Source organism: Oncorhynchus masou, chromosome 31 (genome assembly GCF_036934945.1).
Source record: "Oncorhynchus masou masou isolate Uvic2021 chromosome 31, UVic_Omas_1.1, whole genome shotgun sequence".
Classification (NCBI taxonomy): domain Eukaryota; kingdom Metazoa; phylum Chordata; class Actinopteri; order Salmoniformes; family Salmonidae; genus Oncorhynchus; species Oncorhynchus masou.
This window is the reverse complement of record NC_088242.1, coordinates 33,780,492-33,797,431: the sequence shown is the minus strand read 5'-3', so window position 1 is coordinate 33,797,431 and position 16,940 is coordinate 33,780,492. Positions and strand designations below refer to the sequence as shown.

At 39.2% G+C, this 16,940-nt stretch overlaps 3 protein-coding genes across 5 annotated transcripts; 1 reads left to right on the top strand and 2 right to left on the bottom strand.

Annotated features, from left to right (window-relative positions):
• The first annotated feature begins 5,976 nt into the window (after positions 1-5,976).
• LOC135523848 (ankyrin repeat domain-containing protein 1-like) lies at positions 5,977-10,007 on the top strand. Of its 2 annotated transcripts, XM_064950812.1 has the most exons (10): positions 5,977-6,155; positions 6,708-6,857; positions 7,160-7,288; positions 7,440-7,547; positions 7,661-7,759; positions 7,916-8,014; positions 8,107-8,205; positions 8,388-8,486; positions 9,529-9,623; positions 9,889-10,007. In XM_064950812.1, the coding sequence occupies exons 1-10, from the start codon at positions 6,123-6,125 to the stop codon at positions 9,974-9,976; spliced, it is 999 nt and encodes a 332-aa protein (XP_064806884.1). In that variant the 5' UTR covers positions 5,977-6,122; the 3' UTR covers positions 9,977-10,007. The 2 variants fall into 2 exon arrangements, with proteins under 2 accessions (XP_064806884.1, XP_064806885.1); XM_064950813.1 differs by lacking the exon at positions 9,889-10,007 and having other exon boundaries at positions 9,529-9,635.
• Positions 9,861-14,174, bottom strand: LOC135523850 (ribonuclease P protein subunit p30-like). 2 transcript variants are annotated; one of them, XM_064950817.1, is made up of 12 exons: positions 13,979-14,174; positions 13,730-13,785; positions 13,565-13,621; positions 11,919-11,984; positions 11,753-11,821; positions 11,551-11,640; positions 11,340-11,456; positions 11,212-11,241; positions 11,065-11,102; positions 10,845-10,924; positions 10,479-10,601; positions 9,861-9,942 (listed from the first exon to the last, which is right to left on the bottom strand). In XM_064950817.1, exons 1-11 carry the CDS (start codon positions 14,058-14,060, stop codon positions 10,501-10,503), a joined length of 786 nt encoding a protein of 261 aa, XP_064806889.1. In that variant the 5' UTR covers positions 14,061-14,174; the 3' UTR covers positions 9,861-9,942; positions 10,479-10,500. The 2 variants fall into 2 exon arrangements, with proteins under 2 accessions (XP_064806889.1, XP_064806888.1); XM_064950816.1 differs by lacking the exon at positions 9,861-9,942 and having other exon boundaries at positions 9,977-10,601.
• Positions 14,175-14,215: 41 nt separating this feature from the next.
• Positions 14,216-16,855, bottom strand: rpp30 (ribonuclease P/MRP 30 subunit). The gene is made up of 11 exons (XM_064950815.1): positions 16,732-16,855; positions 16,382-16,437; positions 16,238-16,294; positions 15,942-16,007; positions 15,777-15,845; positions 15,585-15,674; positions 15,330-15,446; positions 15,205-15,234; positions 15,070-15,107; positions 14,870-14,949; positions 14,216-14,499 (listed from the first exon to the last, which is right to left on the bottom strand). Exons 1-11 carry the CDS (start codon positions 16,811-16,813, stop codon positions 14,381-14,383), a joined length of 804 nt encoding a protein of 267 aa, XP_064806887.1. The 5' UTR covers positions 16,814-16,855; the 3' UTR covers positions 14,216-14,380.
• Between the last annotated feature and the right edge of the window lie 85 nt (positions 16,856-16,940).

Sequence of the window (16,940 nt, the reverse complement as noted above, 5' to 3'; positions counted from 1 at the left end):
TGGAAGAAATTAATTTGTTCAAAACTGTTCAACTATTGTCTTTCTCTCTCTTTGAGTCAATTACTCACCACATGTTATACACTGCTGTGCTAGCTAGCTATAGCTTATCAAATAAAATCAAAGTTTAATTATCACGTGCGCCGAATACAACAGGTGTAGACCTTACAGTGAAATGCTTACTTACAGGCTCTAACCAATGGTGCGGGGAAAAATGTGTGTGTGTGTGTGTGTGTGTGTGTGTGTGTGTGTGTGTGTGTGTGTGTGTGTGTGTGTGTGTGTGTGTGTGTGTGTGTGTGTGTGTGTGTGTGTGTGTGTGTGTGTGTAGGTAAGTAAAGAAATAAAACAACAGTAGAAAGACATTTGAAAAAAGAGTAGCAAGGCTATATACAGACACCTGTTAGTCAGGCTTATTGAGGTAGTATGTACATGAATGTATAGTTAAAGTGACTATGCATATAAGATAAACAGAGAGTAGCAGCAGCGTAAAAGAGGGGTTGGGGGGGTACACAAGACTTGGGACTCCGGTACCGCTTGCCATGCGATAGTAGAGAGAACAGTCTATGACTGGGGTAGCTGGGGTCTTTGACAATTTTTAGGGCCTTCCTCTGACACCGCCTGGTGTAGAGGTCCTGGATGGCAGTCAGCTTTGCCCCAGTGATGTACTGGGCCATACACACTACCCTCTGAAGTGCCTTGCAGTCAGAGGCCGAGCAATTGCCGTATCAGGCAGTGATGCAACCGGTCAGGATGCTCTCGATGTTCCAGCTGTAGAACATTTTGAGGATCTCAGGACCCATGCCAAATCTTTTTGGTTTCCTGAGGGGGAATAGGCTTTGTCGTGCCCTCTTCACGACTGTCTTGGTGTGTTTGGACCAATCTAGTTTGTTGTTGATGTGGACACCAAGACATTTGAAGCTCTCAACCTGCTCCACTACAGCCCCGTCGATTAGAATGGGGACGTGCTCGGTGCTCCTTTTCCTGTAGTCCACAATCATCTCCTTAGTCTTGGTTACGTTGAGAGATATGTTGTTATTCTGGCACCACCCGGCCAGATCTCTGACCTCCTCCCTATAGGTTGTCTCGTCGATGTCGGTGATCAGGCCTACCACTGTTGTGTTGTCAGCAAACTTAATGATTTCAGTACTCTGATCCTTTCATTGAGTGGTTTCTCTGGGGCCTGCTGTTGTGTCCAGCGAGCCACTCTCTCTCTCCTTTCCCGGCGGGAGAAATAAACGTGTTCTGATTGTATAACATTTTTGTATAACAATCCAATTGCTGGGAAAGCACAGCTATCCTGTTGTCACAGATGGAGAGAAGATGTTCTCAGCTTTCTGTAGGTATACCTTGTTTCATTCTGTTGAGACATTTTCATTGGCTAAATTAAGTTTGATCTGTCTTTTTAATTGTGTGCTCTGTATTTAGTTTAAAATCGGTTATAAGTAGCTTTCTGTAGGTATACCTTGTTTCATTCTGTTGAGACATTTTCGTGGGCCAAATTAAGTTCCAACTGTAATGTTGTGTTTGCTGCAATATTCTACCCATATTTTCCTTAATAAAGATTAGAAACTTTTGTGAAGGTTTGGTGTGGTGTAGTTATTAGCCGATTCTACTTCATGCCTGTGGTATGAAGGCAGAGCACCCTCCAAATGACTCTGACAGTTGTACTTGAGGTGTGGAAGAATATTTTAGGGCTACCAGAGTTACTCCTATAATCTAACAATATAATGATTATCTTTGTAAAAAAATATTCAAATAGGAAATTAACGAATTAGCCTCCTTCTGTACGCCTATATCTGTATAGCAGACGCAGAAGCCTATCTGACAAGGATAAATCAATTAATGTTGGTGTCTTAGCATGTCGCCGGACATATCTCTATCTCTCTCTCTCTGGGGCAAGGCCTTAACTTCTCTTCCTTTATTTTATAAATCAATATATTAATACAGTAGACGCTTAAGTCAGCCTAAGCATGAAATGCCCTGATGCATTTAGTGCTCAAATCTCTGACAGCTGAACCGTGAGGTGGACAATTATTGTTTTAGGAAAGTAAAAACCAATAACACAATAGGCTATGAAGTTGTGCATACGCTACCGATCAAGGAGGAATAGTGTTTTTGTAATTAGTTATAGGCTGTTTTTAAGGACACGGCTAAATGTGCCTCTTCTGACAAAGGTAAGAGACAATCTAGCTGGTTGAGTTTTATCAAAATCTTGCTTTAGTGTGAAGGGCACTGTCAAATCAAATACAATCAAATCAAATGTTATTTGTCACATGTGCCAAATACAACAGGTGTAGACCTTACAGTGAAATGCTTACTTACAAGCCCTTAACCAACAATGCAGTTTTAAGAAAATATGCCAAAAAGTAAGAGATAAGAATAACAAATAATTAAAGAGCAGCAGTAAATAACACTAGTGGGGCTATATACAGGGGGTATCGGTACAGAGTCAATGTGTCAATGTGGGGGGCACCGGTGTCGAGGTAATTGAGGTAATTATGTACACGTACAGTCGTAGCCGGAAGTTTGCATGCACCTTAGCCAAATACATTCGAACTCAGTTTTTCACAATTCCTGATATTTAATCCTAGTAAAAATTTCCTGTCTTTGGTCAATTAGGACCACCACTTTATTTTAATAATGTGAAATTTCAAAATGATAGTAGAGAGAATGATTTCTTTCAGCTTTTACTTCTTTCATCACATTCCCAGTGGGTCAGAAGTTTACGTATACTCAATTAGAATTTGGTAGCATTGCCTTTAAATTGTTTAACTTTGGTCAGATGTTTCTGGTAGCCTTCCACAAGCTTTTTTTTTCATGAGTCCTCGTGATAGTCTGAGAGGAGGAAAGATGTGCAAGGAGGTAGAACTTGACCCCTGACCAGCACATCATTCAGTAGCACTGGTCTCTGACCTTTGACTTTTTATGTCCACTGTTTTATTTATGGTTCTATTGTACTATACAACACTCCTGATCCAAAAGTATGCCAACCATGCCAGAGATAGGATTGCCACTTCACCTAAATTTGAATGAAAATTACCTCATGATAAATGTCTAGACAATGTGGGACTTTTCATTTCTGAAAACCCAGATGAAAACCTTTTTCAATGGAAATTCTCTACTTGAAGGGCTTGTTAGTCCACGTCGAGTAGGCTTCATCTAGGTTTAAGAAACAAGGCCTGTACATTCTAAATACCATTATCACTATGATGTACCTGTTTAAGCTGGAAGACAGAGCACTGTTATCTTTTATTTAAAAACAATGAAAGCTTTAGAATGATTAAATTCCCTAAAGAGGGGAAGATTTTACAGTTGCACAATTTTTTTACTATAAATTATTTTACCTGCAGTCTCAGAGCAAGAGATCTAACTAATAAATAAAGGTTGAATAAAGAAAATTAGCTTTTTTTTACCGCTTAGTTACCTTTATGTCATCATGAGAGGCTGGATCGGGGTTTTTGTTGCTGTTCGGCTGCTTGCTCGTATTCTATTCATGTTGTGGCTCATGAATTTTACAACTTGACAACATGAAAATATGTTATTCACTTGTATGTTGTCCTGAAACTGTATCTCAGTCCTTGTGTACATAGATGTCCTGTCGTCCTTTTATGTTGATAGCTCACTCCCGCCCTGTTCATTTCTTCAGCTACCTTCAGATTAAATTCCTCAAAGATATGTTTCTTCAAGTCCTTTTTTTGCTGTAACAAAAACAGTATGTCACTGCGTTTAAAAAGTGAATAAAATAATAAAATAATAAAAAAGATTGAAGGTAGTGTGAGAAATGCTAAAAATAGAACAACATGCCTCATGAAATGTTATCCTATGATACCACGGTATACCACGGTATGAACTAAGCTGAGGATGGAGGTAAGCAGGAGTGACGTATATCACGGTTGTTCTAGCGTTAGAGATACAGTGATGAGGGAGGGATGTGATTGGGTGGAGGTAGCAGACAAGTTGTAAAGCAGTGTTTTAAAGAGGGCCAACCTCCCCGCAGGAGTAAGATATTGACCTGAGCACAAGAGATCCAACCCCCCTCACCTGTCAATATTGGGATGAACTGAGAAAATACAATCAGGTAGAGACCCTGGTATGGACGACTAGAGGCCATGGATCCTGCCACTGCAGACAATGTAAATATACTGTATTCATATATCCTCATATATGCTGTTGAATAATAACGATGTGCAATGTTGGTTTTGATACAATGATAAATGATGTAAAGGTGCTCAACAGTAGCCATGCAGGGTTTGGTATACACATGCATTTGGCCACTTAAGAATATCTACTGTGTTCCAACTGTAATCAAAGATTGATACTGATAATATCCATGGTACTCATTGAAAGCATGTTGAACTTTAACCTTTTGGATGTTTTAATACATGGTTTTCAGTGTTTTGTTGGTCTTTGTAGCTTGGTGAAATATTATGGTAAAAGCGGCTGGTTCCACCAGGCTAGTTTTTTTCATCATCCTGTGTGCAATTAAACTACAAAATAGTGCAGACATTTCTTAAGTTCCATTTGTTTTGAAATAATGTGCTTTGTGAAACAAGCAGGAGTTTGAAAAAATATATATTTCCACTCTTTGAACATTTATGGAATGGATGTTTTATTTATTAATTGAAACCATTATCATGATTATTATAATAGTAATCCAATTGGTTCGTGTTCTACAGTATATTACATTTTGTTGCATTGTGAAGTATGGTATGTTTAATGCTCAGAGAGCAATTGAGGTGCAACCATGGATGCTGTGTAAACACGTGGAGTTAAACAATGCTCTCATAACAGGATAGACTACTCAACAGCCACTTTTTTTCTCTCATCATTTTCACTATGATTGATTACGATTCACTACGATTTTTAGAATAAAAATGTTACCAATCATGGAATACCACTTCTGTGAAAAGTGAAATCATTATACGCCTACTGCACCAAGTTTAAGGAAATAAAATGTAGTGTATTTTTGGGAGCAGGCAAATATTTTTTTTTAAAGTGATAAAGATCTGTCTGCCTTTCTAAATGAATGTGATACGTAAGTGGAATGGTATGGCCTTTCAAGTCATCGTCAAGGTCTTAATAAAGTAAGCTCTTCGATGTCAGGGCGAGAGACAACATATCAATATAGGTGTAATGGTTACATCTTAATGTCCTGTGTCATTGAAATATTACTCAAGACATGCCCGAACACTGCGCCACCCACATTGCTAAAAATAGCATTTATGATGTTATTTACCAATTGGACATGGAAATAAGGTGATTTGTCCTTTGTAACTATAACAAAATCTGCTGTTTCATTTGTTCATTTTGAGCTCTACAGCTTAGTCTGTACTCTTTTTAAAAAACAACAGCTGTCAAACATGTGAATCGTTTATTTAACATGTGAATCGATTATTTATCACCGGCTCCATTAAACATAGTGTCAGATAGTAATGGTTTTATTGCCCAATGTAAGCAATGCAGAGACAGAAACCGAAGAAGATGAAAACATGGCATAAAATGCAATCAGTCAGTACCCCAACTGAGGAACAAACAACCACTTATATCAGATGGTACATCATTTGTCACAGATAGTAGAATACAGAACACAAGTCAATGATTTGTATAAATAGACATTTGGATGCTGTAAGCCTACTAAGTCATCTCTTCCTGCCCTGTCTGTGTCGCAGTTGAGGGATGTAGTTAGGTTCTATGCGGCAGAGGCTACAGGGCCCGGGGCCAGCTGTCGGTGAGAAGTGTAGGAGAGGGGAGTGGAGGGCCATTACATGGCTGGAGCCTTTGGTCATCGTGCATGGCGGCATGGAGTCATAGAGTTAGTGCCACTCAGATTTCACCTACTGACTGACTGGAGGCGATGGCAGCCAAATGCATCTCACTCACTCCCATGGATTTCTCAACTCACCCCTTCCTTCTTCCCTCACCCCTTCCTTCTCTGCCAGCCAGGCCGTGACAGGAAACCTTGCCCTGTGGCGGGGGCAGGCGAGTCACCCAGGCTAGAACATGATCTCATTCCTTGCCGGCTCCAAACACATATAAAATGTGGAACTGAGGCCCGCAACCGTAGAGCACAGACAGTTGACACTGGTCATTGACTGGAGATTTGAGCTACCACATATACTTGACAAATGATGATGGGTATTCTACGAGTACAAGAGCTGGTAGGTCTTTACGTCTTAATCTCTTTTTCAAAATCCAGAGGCTTTCATTGTGGATTCCACAGAATAACCACAGTTGCAAAGAATAGAGGGTTGAAATGAGGATTTCAGGTGTTGAACTATGTTCACAGCTTTCATGATGTTTAGCTGACACCTCAACAAACCTTTTGAGATGAATATGAATTTCCACAGCCAGTTTGAGAATGGTTAACACACTAAGACTGAAATTCTTCTTTACACCCGCTGCTGCTTGTCTTACACTTACTCCTTTTCAAATTGTATTTATTGAACAAGGCAAGTCAGTTAAGAACAAATTCTTATTTACAATGACGGCTTAGGAACAGTGGGTTAACAGCCTTGTTCAGAATTACTGATTTTTACCTTGTCAGCTCAGGGATTCGATCTAGCAACCCTTCGGTTACTGGCCCAACGCTCTAACCACTAGGCTACCTGCTGCCCTTCTATCACAGACGCCAATGTGCATGGGGGCACAGGACAAACATAATTGTCTCAGTTGCTCACATATTCCTAATAGTCTTGTTTTTCTTATTCAAGGTTTCCGGCAAGAAATGTGAGGGCAAAGAATCTGGAGATGTGCAGTCTTCAGAGGGAGATTACGAGACATCCATCAACCAGGAGAAACAAGAGGACCTGAGATCTCACAAGGACAGCCTGGCTGACACCGATGCCCCCATGAATTTAAATGTAAGTCAAATACTCTCTTAGCGTCGTTAGTACAATGCCAGCAAACCTGTTAAGTGGTTCAGACCTAATGATTATGTGTTGAATAGACAGACATAAGGTTTTGCAGTTTGAATCTTGGTTGGGCAACTGTTTGAATTTGCTGTAGTAGCTATGACACTAACTTCAAATAAATCTGAAATCAAAAAGTGTAATCGCAGATTACAATCATGGCTCCAAGCATTTAATCCTCAATTGGGAAGCCGTTTTATAGAAAAAGATGTAAGATGTATAATATCTCTCTATTTGAAATGTTTGGTTGGCAGGTAGACAAATCTGGCCATCTGCGGTTAGAGACAATTGATGACCTCCAGATTATGCTGCAACTGAGGAAGTTGAGAAAGAGAGCGAGAAGAGTACAAGTTCACAAGCCACCACCCGCACCCGAGACTGTGGTAAGACAGGCCTACTAGCTGAGTAGGGTGATAAGGTATCTAATTTGAGACATAGGAATAGAGGCAATTTACATCAAGATTTGACCCTTCATAAGACAAATAATTACTAAGTAACTGCTACGTTCAGCTAAATCACCTTCTCTCTTTCCAGCCTTACTATGTGGATGAGGTGGACTTTTTCAAGGCCTGCGAGGAGAACAAACTGCCATTGATCGAGAGGTATCTGGAAAAATCAGGAGACGTCAATGCTTGTGACAATGTGAGTGTTTAGATAATACCAACCAACCTGAAGTTTGCCAACGCACCTCTGCTGTGTCATCATGTGTAGTGTGTGTTGTAATGCAATGTGTCCTGCTTCCTCTGCCTTAACAGTTCAGACGTACAGGCCTGCACAGAGCTTGCACACAGGGACATGTGGTCATTGTGAAGAGGCTATTGGAGGCTGGAGCTTTAATTGAGAACAAAGACATGGTACTTTAAATAGAAGAACTCCAAATAACTGCAGATCCACGGGAGCAAAGCTCTTGGCAATATATTGCACAGTCTTTGATCCTATACTGTAAAATCATTTGGAGTGTTGATGAGAACGGAATAGATAAAAACAAGGGATTGCTTGTCTATCTGTAGCTGGATACCACTGCTGTCCATTGTGCCTGCCGAGGAGGAAGCATGCTTGTGTTAGAAGTGCTGCTCAACCACGATGGCAGCTTCTCTGCCAGGGATAAGGTAAGCCTACAGAACACTCAGCTAGCAATCCGGACTCGGATCTGAGAATATGTTCAATGTGATTTATCCTTAAATGTTTCTGTGTCCCTAAGCTACGCAGCACTCCCCTTCACGTTGCAGTGAGAACCGGACACTATGAATGCGCTGAACATCTCGTCCACTGTGGAGCGGACATCAATGCCAAAGACAGAGTGAGCTATTCTCATTCAGTATAGGAATTCATTTTTATTTTACCTTTAACTAGGCAATTCAGTTAAGAATACATTTTTATTTAAACCTTTGCTCTGATAGACAGTATAAACACCTTAAAATCTAATCAGAAATATGAAACACCAATGAGTCTTTAACTATGAGAGGTTTTATTTTCACACAGGAAGGAGATACCCCCATGCACGATGCAGTAAGACTGAACAGATTCAAAATCATCCAACTACTTCTGCTTCATGGAGCCAATCCAAAACTCAAGAATTGCGTAGGTTCTTGACTAACATGGCCAGCAAACGTGTTACCTCAATCAATCATAGTATAGAATGTGGTATTTTGTTTGAATAACACAATGATTTAAAAATGACTTATTTGCTCGTAAGGCTTACCATGTATCATGTATTCAGAGAATCAAACTAGTGATAGCTGCAAAAATCTCTGAAGCTGGACTCACATCTCCCTCACTAGTTTTAAGCACCAGCTGTCAGAGCAGCTCACAGATCACTGCACGTGTACATAGCCCATCTATCTACCTACCTCATCCCCACTGTATTTATTTATCTTGCTCCTTTGCACCCCAGTATCTCTACTTGCACATTCATCTTCTGCACATCTACCATTCCAGTGTTTAATTGCCATATTGTAATTACTTCCCCACCATGGCCTATTTATTGCCTTAACTTACCTAATTTGCACTCACTGTATATAGACTTTTTGTTTTCTTTTGTTCTACTGTATTATTGACTGTATGTTTTGTTTACTCCATGTGTAACTCTGTGTTGTTGTATGTGTCGAATTGCTATGCTTTTTCTTGGCCAGGTCGCAGTTGCAAATGAGAACTTTTTCTCAACTAGCCTACTTGGTTAAATAAAGGTGAAATAAATTAAATAAAAAAATAGCAAAGGTGACAGGATTTATACATAACCACAGTGCCATCTTGTGGTGATACATAAGATTGCACTTGAGTACATTTATTTTTTAATTGAACCTTTATTTAACTAGGTGAGTCGGTTAATAAGAACAAATTCTTATTTACAATGACGGCCTATCCCAGCCAACGCTGGGCCAATCGTGCTCCGCCCTACGGGACTCCCAATCACGGCCAGATGTGATGCAGCCTGGATTCAAACCAGGGACTGCAGTGACGCCTCTCGCACTGAGATGCAGTGCCTTAGACCGCTGCGCCACTCGGGAGCAGAAGAAATAAGGCCCTTCACATTTTAGTCATCGAGCAGAAGCCCATACCTAGAGCAATTTAGGAAAACATACTATTGAAATATTCAATATATCTTTCTTTTTCTCCAACACAGGAGGGGAAGTCACCATTGGATAGCACTCTGGAGTGGCAGAGTGGGGCTAAATCCATTCTCAGCAACTTCAAGGATGATGCAAAAACTCCAGTCAAGTAAAGTCCAGTTCAGTTTCAATTGCATTTTAAACAGGTCTCAAACTCAGAATAAGTAGATACAAGCAAATGCTAACCCAGTTTCTTTGTGGAGAGACTAACTTTCACAACTACTCAGTTGATTATGGCGATACAGCTTCCAAGGTTTCATTAAACGGAGGCTGACTTCAAGACCGAAAGTAATTTCTTGCTAACCAGCAGAAGATTGGGCTGAAAAATTGAAGTAACTTTGCATTTGCTTGTAAGGATGTTTGTTTCTTTATAGGCAGCTTATTGGAGGTCGGAGATGTTCAAGAAGGTTGAAAAGGTTGACAAATAACTATATGGGGAAAGAGAAAGTTTGGAAATTGTAGTTGTGACTTGACTTATGACATCAGCATGACTATAATATGCATTCAGTTACATACTAAATTGTAGTTTAATTGTTGGAAAAAATATTTTGAATCAATACATTCTTCATTTCTCTTTAATATAAAATGACAGTGAGCTGGTGGCTTCAAACTGATTTTGTGCTAGTCAGTGAGAACACAGGATTTTAAAATGCTTGTGTGATTCTAATGCACTTCCTGAAGTCATTTTAATTGTTCTACTACATGTTTACCTTTAGCATTTTGCTTGTCATTTTACATTACGTTATGAAATAAACAGTATTGCCGTTGTCATCCGAATTAGTTTGCTTTGTCTAAACGGAACAAGCATCATCATTGTTGCTAATACATGACAAACTATACGACCACTGTGCAGTTACTAGAAAACGGTCACATTTCCACAAATAAGGATATTCATAAAAGTACATTTACATAAACACATTCTCTATCCATAAAGAAAAAAGTATTACAATTCAAAAGTTATTACATTCTACTGCGCCATCTCAATCTTAGCTCTCTGGCGCTGGAACATCCTCTTTCTCCTGTCTCTCAGTCAAAGGCTGCTCATTCTTCATAGAGTGTACTATCCCCAAGGCAGTCTTTCTCATTTCTGTAATGACAACACTGTATATTCATTGATTTTTCTTGTGCCACAAACACGGCTTTGAGAATGATAGACAAGTAATAAATGTAGTTCAATGACACTGTTACATGATAATAACACTCACATTCCATGCATAGGCTACTCTCACTTGGCCTTTTAACCAAGTGTACATACCTGCCTGGCATATAACATTTTACACAATGTATTCATTCAACTGCTCGAGCAATGTGTAAATGGCAGTATATTTACCTCCATGTAAGTGGACAGCTCGACAGTTGGTTGAGATCGCAGCTTTGCTATCTTCTTCTGACAGGCCAAACAGTAGGCCCCTGGACACCATTCAGGATAATAGCAGTGACACAGTTTGGCCTTATCACACCTGCATTTAGTCTATCTATAATACTGTACCATATTAGAGTCGCATACATCAAGTACTGTACTAGGTAGGTAATGTTTTAAGAGAGGATACAAATTGGCAATGTCATAGGGTCCTCTCAACTCAAGGGGCTGATTGAACAAAACACACATTTACAGTGGTATGGTTAATTTCAGTAAGATGTTAAAACCAGTATGTTCAATGCTCATGGTATGAATGGTATCTAAGTGGGTAATATACCTTTTCTGCCCCACTGGTCACAATTACGTTCTGTTTAAAAAATTAAAAAAACATTGCTGTTACACAGACTGAAAATGGCAGGTTGATTGACAGGTGAAGTAAAGTTGAACCATGTTGGGTCTATTTACCTTGCCTTTGCACGCCTCCATGAGATTTAGAGCATTTGTGATGGTGTGTCTTCTCATGGTGGAGTCTCGGATTGCAGGTGTGTAACGTACCTCAAAAAACACACCCCTTTCAATTGCCTGAAACAAGCACAACTTGCATTACCACCTGTACATTGCTTGGCCATTTCCAAGTAATCTCTTCATTCAAATACACAGAGAGCAATGGTCTCACCCCATTGACTGAAGATCTTTTGAAAAAAAAGGGCTGTTTTTCTGTCGCTGCTACACAGATGATGTCAATAGTAAATTCCATGCAGGCTGCCTATTGAAACAAAGAGAAGACAGACACAAGCAGAATGTCATCCATACATTGCCAGTGTAGTCAACAATAATACAGTACTTATTGTTGACGGTGGTGGAAAAAAAGTACTTACATGAAACAACTTCTCCGTTTTAGGATAGGCAGCCACTAAGTCATAGGCTTTGTACTCTCTTAATGGTTTCTGGGAAAGGATAAATGACATTAGTCCCATTTCACAAATTATGCAATATGAATAATGTCAGCAAAATGCTCAAACTTCTACTGTGTATTGGACTTACAAAGTGTGCTGCCCTTGAGGCCACAACTGTCAGTCGGTTCAACACCTTGATTGGTCTCGATTTACCCTGTACAAAATCAGGGGGACATAATGCCTTCAGAAAAGTATTCATACCCCTTGACTTATTCCAGTGTGTTATAGCCCGAAATCAAAATTGATTAAATATTTTCTCTCTCATCCATCTACACACAATAGCAGCCCGTAACGACAAGATGAAAAATGTATAAAAACATGTTTTGCAAACATATTGAAAATGAAATGTCTCATTTACAAATGTGTAGACGCACATTTGGCAGAAATTACAGCTGTGCGTCTTTCTGGGTAAGTCTAAGAGCTTTGCACACCTGGATAGTACAATATTTGCACATTATTCTTTTAAAAATTCTTCAAGCGCTTTCAAGTTGGTTGTTGATCATTGCTAGACAGCTATTTTCAAGTCTTGCCATAGATTTTCAAGACGATTTCAGTCAAAACTGTAACTAGGCCACTCAGGAACATTCAAAGTAGTCTTGATAAGCAACTCCAGTGTCTATTTGGCCATGTGTTTACAGTTATTGTCCTGCTGAAAGGTGAATTTGTCTCCCAGAGTCTGTTGGAAAGCAGACAATTAGGTTATCCTTTAAGATTTTGCATATGCTTAGCTATATTCCTTTTAAATCGCAAAACACTCCCTAGTCCTTGCCGATGACAAGCATACCCATACCATGATGCAGCCACCATCATGCTTGAAAATATAAAGAGTGGTACTCAGTGATGTGTTGTTTGCACCAAACATAACACGTTATATTCAGGACATAAAGTACAATTCTTGCAGTTATACTTTAGTGCCTTATTGCAAATAGGATGCATGTTTTGTAACATTTGTATTCCTTCTTTTCACTCTGTCATTTAGGTTAGTATTGTGGAGTCACTACAATGTTGATCCATCCTCAGTTTTCACCGATCACAGCCATTAAACTCAAATGGTGTTAAAGTCACCATTGGCCTCATGGTGAAATCTCTGAGAGGTTGCTTCCTCTCCGGCAACTGAGTTAGGAAGGATGCCTGTATCTTGTAGTGACTGGGTGATTGATACACCAGCCAAAATGTAATAGTAACTTCACCGTGCTCAACAGGATATTCAATGTCAGTTTATTTTATTTTTTAAACTCATCTACCAATAGCTGCCCTTCTTTGCAAGGCATTAAAAAAGCCTCCCTGGACTTAGTGTTTGAATCTGTTTGAAATTGCCTGCTCGACTGAGGAACTTTACAGATAAATGTGTGGGTTACAGAGATGAGGTAGTCATTTAAAAATCATGTTAAACGATATTATTGCAATTTGTGAATTGTTAAGCAAATGTTTACTCCTGAATTTATTTAGGCTTGCCATAAAAGGGTTGAATACTCAAGACATTTCCACTTTTCATGTTCTTTTTGTACAAATTGTGAAAAACAAATTCACCCTGACATTATGGGGAATTGTGTGTAGGCCAGTGACATCTTTTTAATCCGTTTCAAATTCAAGCAGCAAAACAACAAAATGTGTAAAAAGTCAACGGGTGTGAATACTTTCTGAACGCACTGTAATTATGCCAAGGCATGGATAAATGGGATAGCTAGCTTCAATATTACATAATGTAGCAACATTATTACTACAGCACATTACCTGCACTATGGGAAATGTTTCAAACAGCTCGGAGACACACTTCGGTTTGCCAATTTCCTGTAAACATACGCAAACAAAAAGGGTGAAATTTCAATCAATGGGATATGTACAAGGAAAGCCCTCAACTTCATGATTAGCCATAACAGGGTACAATCAGTAGCCTACCTGCTTATTTTGTTCCAAATCAACCACATAATTGATGGCAACTGTGGAGTATCCAACTGAGACATGAAAATATCAATGGATTAGTACAAATCAATCAAGACATAGTTCAGCTAACTCCTGTCCATCGCAACTGTTGTCAGTAATTCCATTGACCGCACTTGAAGTTAGCAATGAAAGACGATTTAAATATCTTTGAAGTTTGTGCTAGCTAAACAGTTTTGCAAATGTAACAAGATAAAATATAGTTACGATGAGCTGCTGTTTCAATAACACTCTGAAGTCGTTTCTTGTCGGTTGTGTAGCTAATATTGAAGTCCATGAACACAGCCATGTTTCCACGTGAGTTGACCCGAAATGCCTTATGGGACAAAAAGTTGTTTCTCTCGCATCTGGTTGTTGGATACAACAAGGCAAGCTCTCTGATTGGTTCAGTTATGTATCAGATTATAGTTTAAATGAACTTGAACAAATTGACTTTGAATCCAATAAATTTCAAAATTCTCTTTAATATAAACGAAAATGTCACAAAACAATTGTCTACAAATATGGAGCATGTATCCATAAAAGGCTAATTACATAAACATATTCTCTTTCCATAAATAAACAGTTTCAAAATCAAAACAAGCTACCACTTTACACAGTATTAGCAATCTACACAGTCTCAATCTTAGCCCTCTTTGACGCTGGAGCATGCTCTTCCTCCTGTCGCTCAGTCAACGGCTGGTCTTTCTTCATAGTGTGTACGATACCCAAGGCAGTCTTTCTTGTTTCTGTAATGACAACATGGAACATAAATTGGTTCTCGTGCCGCCCACAAATATTGATTTGAGACTGATACCCAAGTAATAAATGTAGTTAAATGACACATTGTGTTACAATTGTGTTATAATCACAACATTCACATTCCATGGATGGGCTACTAACTTGCCCTTTAAACCATCGACTCCCTGAGCTGATAAGGTAAAAATCTGTAGTTCTGCCCCTGAACAAGGCAGTTAACCCACTGTTCCCCAGGTAGGCAGTCATTGTAAATACGAATTTGTTCTTAACTGACTTGCCTAGTTAAATAAACAAGATACATGGCATGACACAATGTATTAAATTGATCGACAAATGCGTAAAAGAATGCAGCCTATTTACCTCCATGTAAGTGGACAGCTCGACAGTTGGTTGAGATAGAAGCTTTGCTATCTCCTTCTGACAGCCCAAACAGAAGGCCTCTGGACACCATTCAGGATAATAGCAGTAACACGGGTTAACCTCATCACACCTGCATATAGTATGTACCATATTCTAGTAGTCTACATCAAGTAGGTAGGTAATGTTTTATGAAAGGATACAAGTTGGCAATGTCATATGGTCCTCTCAACTCAAGGGGCTGAATGAGAGAAAAAAACTGGTTCAAGGTTCATTGCAGAAAGATATTAACATGATTGGTATCTAAGAGGGTAAGACAATATCTAATTCTATCTTACCTTTTCTGCCCCACTGGTCACAATTACATTCTGTTTGAAAAAAAGAAACATTGCTGTTACACGCACTGTTTGAAAATGGTAGGTGGATTAACAGGTGAACAATAAACCATGAGGAGTTGATATACCTTCCCTTTGCACGTCTCCATGAGACTGATGGCATTTGCGATGGTGTATCTTCTCATGGTGGAGTCTCGAATAGCAGGTGTGTAACTTATCTCAAAGAACACACCTCTTTCAATTGCCTTACACAAGCACAAGTAATATCACTTTTATTACATAAAAAGCATTCAGTCCAACCAAAAGAAACGGGTCGTAGGCAAGTCTTCAAATCACTACAAAGTATGTTGTTAATTCAAATACTGAGAAGTATAGATAATTACCCCATTTATTGGAGATCTTTTGAAAAAGAAGGGTTGTTTTTCTATCACTGCTACACAGATGATGTCAACATCAAATGTCATGCAGGCTGCCTATTGAAACAAAATTAGCAGAAGGTCATCCTATTATCAACATACATTGTCAGTAGCGGATGGTAATATACAGTGATAATGACCCTGAACAAAAGTACTAACATGAAACAACTTCTCTGTTGTAGGATAGACAGCCACTAAGTCATAGGCTTTGTACTCTGCATTTGGTCTCTGGAAAGGGATAGATGTAACATTAGTTATTTGAAAAATTGTGCAATATGAATACTGTCAGCAAATGCTCAAACTTCTACAGTATATCAGACTCACAAAGTGTGATGGGTCAGAGGCCACAACTGTCAATCGGTTTAACACCTTGATTGGTCTTGATTTACCCTGTGCAAAAGGAAGGGGATATTACCTATTATTTTGATTCCCAATGCATGGAGAAACGGGATAGGTAACATCATGAAAAAGTATTACATTATGTATCAACATACTATTGTAAAGTGGCTGTTCCACTGGATGTCAGAAGGTGAATTCACCAATTTGTAAGTCGCTCTGGATAAGAGCGTCTGCTAAATGACTTAAATGTAAAATGTAACATTATTATTATGCCACATTACCTGCACTATGGGAAATGTATCAAACAGCTCTAAGACACACTTTGGTTTGCCAATTTCCTGTAAACATAAGCAAACAAACGTTAAGGGTGAGGAATAGTTCTCTTGACTTCATGAGTCATAAACTGGGAACACTGAGGAGCTTACCTGTTTCTTTTGTTGCAAATCAACAACATAATTGATGGCAACTGTAGAGTATCCAACTGAAACATGAAAACATTAGCTACTTGATAAGCAAATCAATCCAGATATATTGTAGCTTGCTCTGGTCCTGCTACATATATGGCTGCCTAGGCTAGAAGTTAGCAAAGACGATTCAGCGAATGTGAAGTTTGGGCTACCGTAGCTAAACAGTTTGCAAATACAACCCAGCTTAAACAGCTATTTGCGGTGAGCTGCTAGCCAGTTAGCCAAGTTGAGAGCAATGGTCTTCTTTACGAGGTTAATGGCAGCTAGCTAAACAGTTTTGCAAATGTGAACAAGATAAACATAGTTACGGTGCGCTGCTGTTTCAATAACACTCCGAAGTCGTTTCTTGTCGGTTGTGTAGATAATATTCAAGTCCATGAACACAGCCATGTTTCCGTGTGTAAAATGTTAAACGTGCATGTGGATGGTGCGTTAACAGAATGCCTTATGGGACATGTTGTAGCCAACAACCGTATACGGACTACAAGTTCTCTGATTGGTCCAGTTTAAAAATTAG

Excerpts from the sequence above, each read along its gene's own strand:
- LOC135523848 (XM_064950812.1), top strand. The coding sequence starts at position 6,123 with ATGATGATGGGTATTCTACGAGTACAAGAGCTG. Across the intron at positions 6,858-7,159 it reads ATGCCCCCATGAATTTAAAT|GTAGACAAATCTGGCCATCT; the intron begins GTAAGTCAAATA and ends TTTGGTTGGCAG. Across the intron at positions 8,487-9,528 it reads ATCCAAAACTCAAGAATTGC|GAGGGGAAGTCACCATTGGA; the intron begins GTAGGTTCTTGA and ends TCTCCAACACAG.
- LOC135523850 (XM_064950817.1), bottom strand. The coding sequence starts at position 14,060 with ATGGCTGTGTTCATGGACTTCAATATTAGCTACACAACCGACAAGAAA. Across the intron at positions 13,622-13,729 it reads ATTTGGAACAAAATAAGCAG|GAAATTGGCAAACCGAAGTG; the intron begins GTAGGCTACTGA and ends GTATGTTTACAG. Across the intron at positions 11,641-11,752 it reads AAACGGAGAAGTTGTTTCAT|GCAGCCTGCATGGAATTTAC; the intron begins GTAAGTACTTTT and ends TTGTTTCAATAG.
- rpp30 (XM_064950815.1), bottom strand. The coding sequence starts at position 16,813 with ATGGCTGTGTTCATGGACTTGAATATTATCTACACAACCGACAAGAAA. Across the intron at positions 15,846-15,941 it reads CCTCTGACCCATCACACTTT|AGACCAAATGCAGAGTACAA; the intron begins GTGAGTCTGATA and ends ATCCCTTTCCAG. Across the intron at positions 15,447-15,584 it reads AAAGATCTCCAATAAATGGG|GCAATTGAAAGAGGTGTGTT; the intron begins GTAATTATCTAT and ends TGCTTGTGTAAG.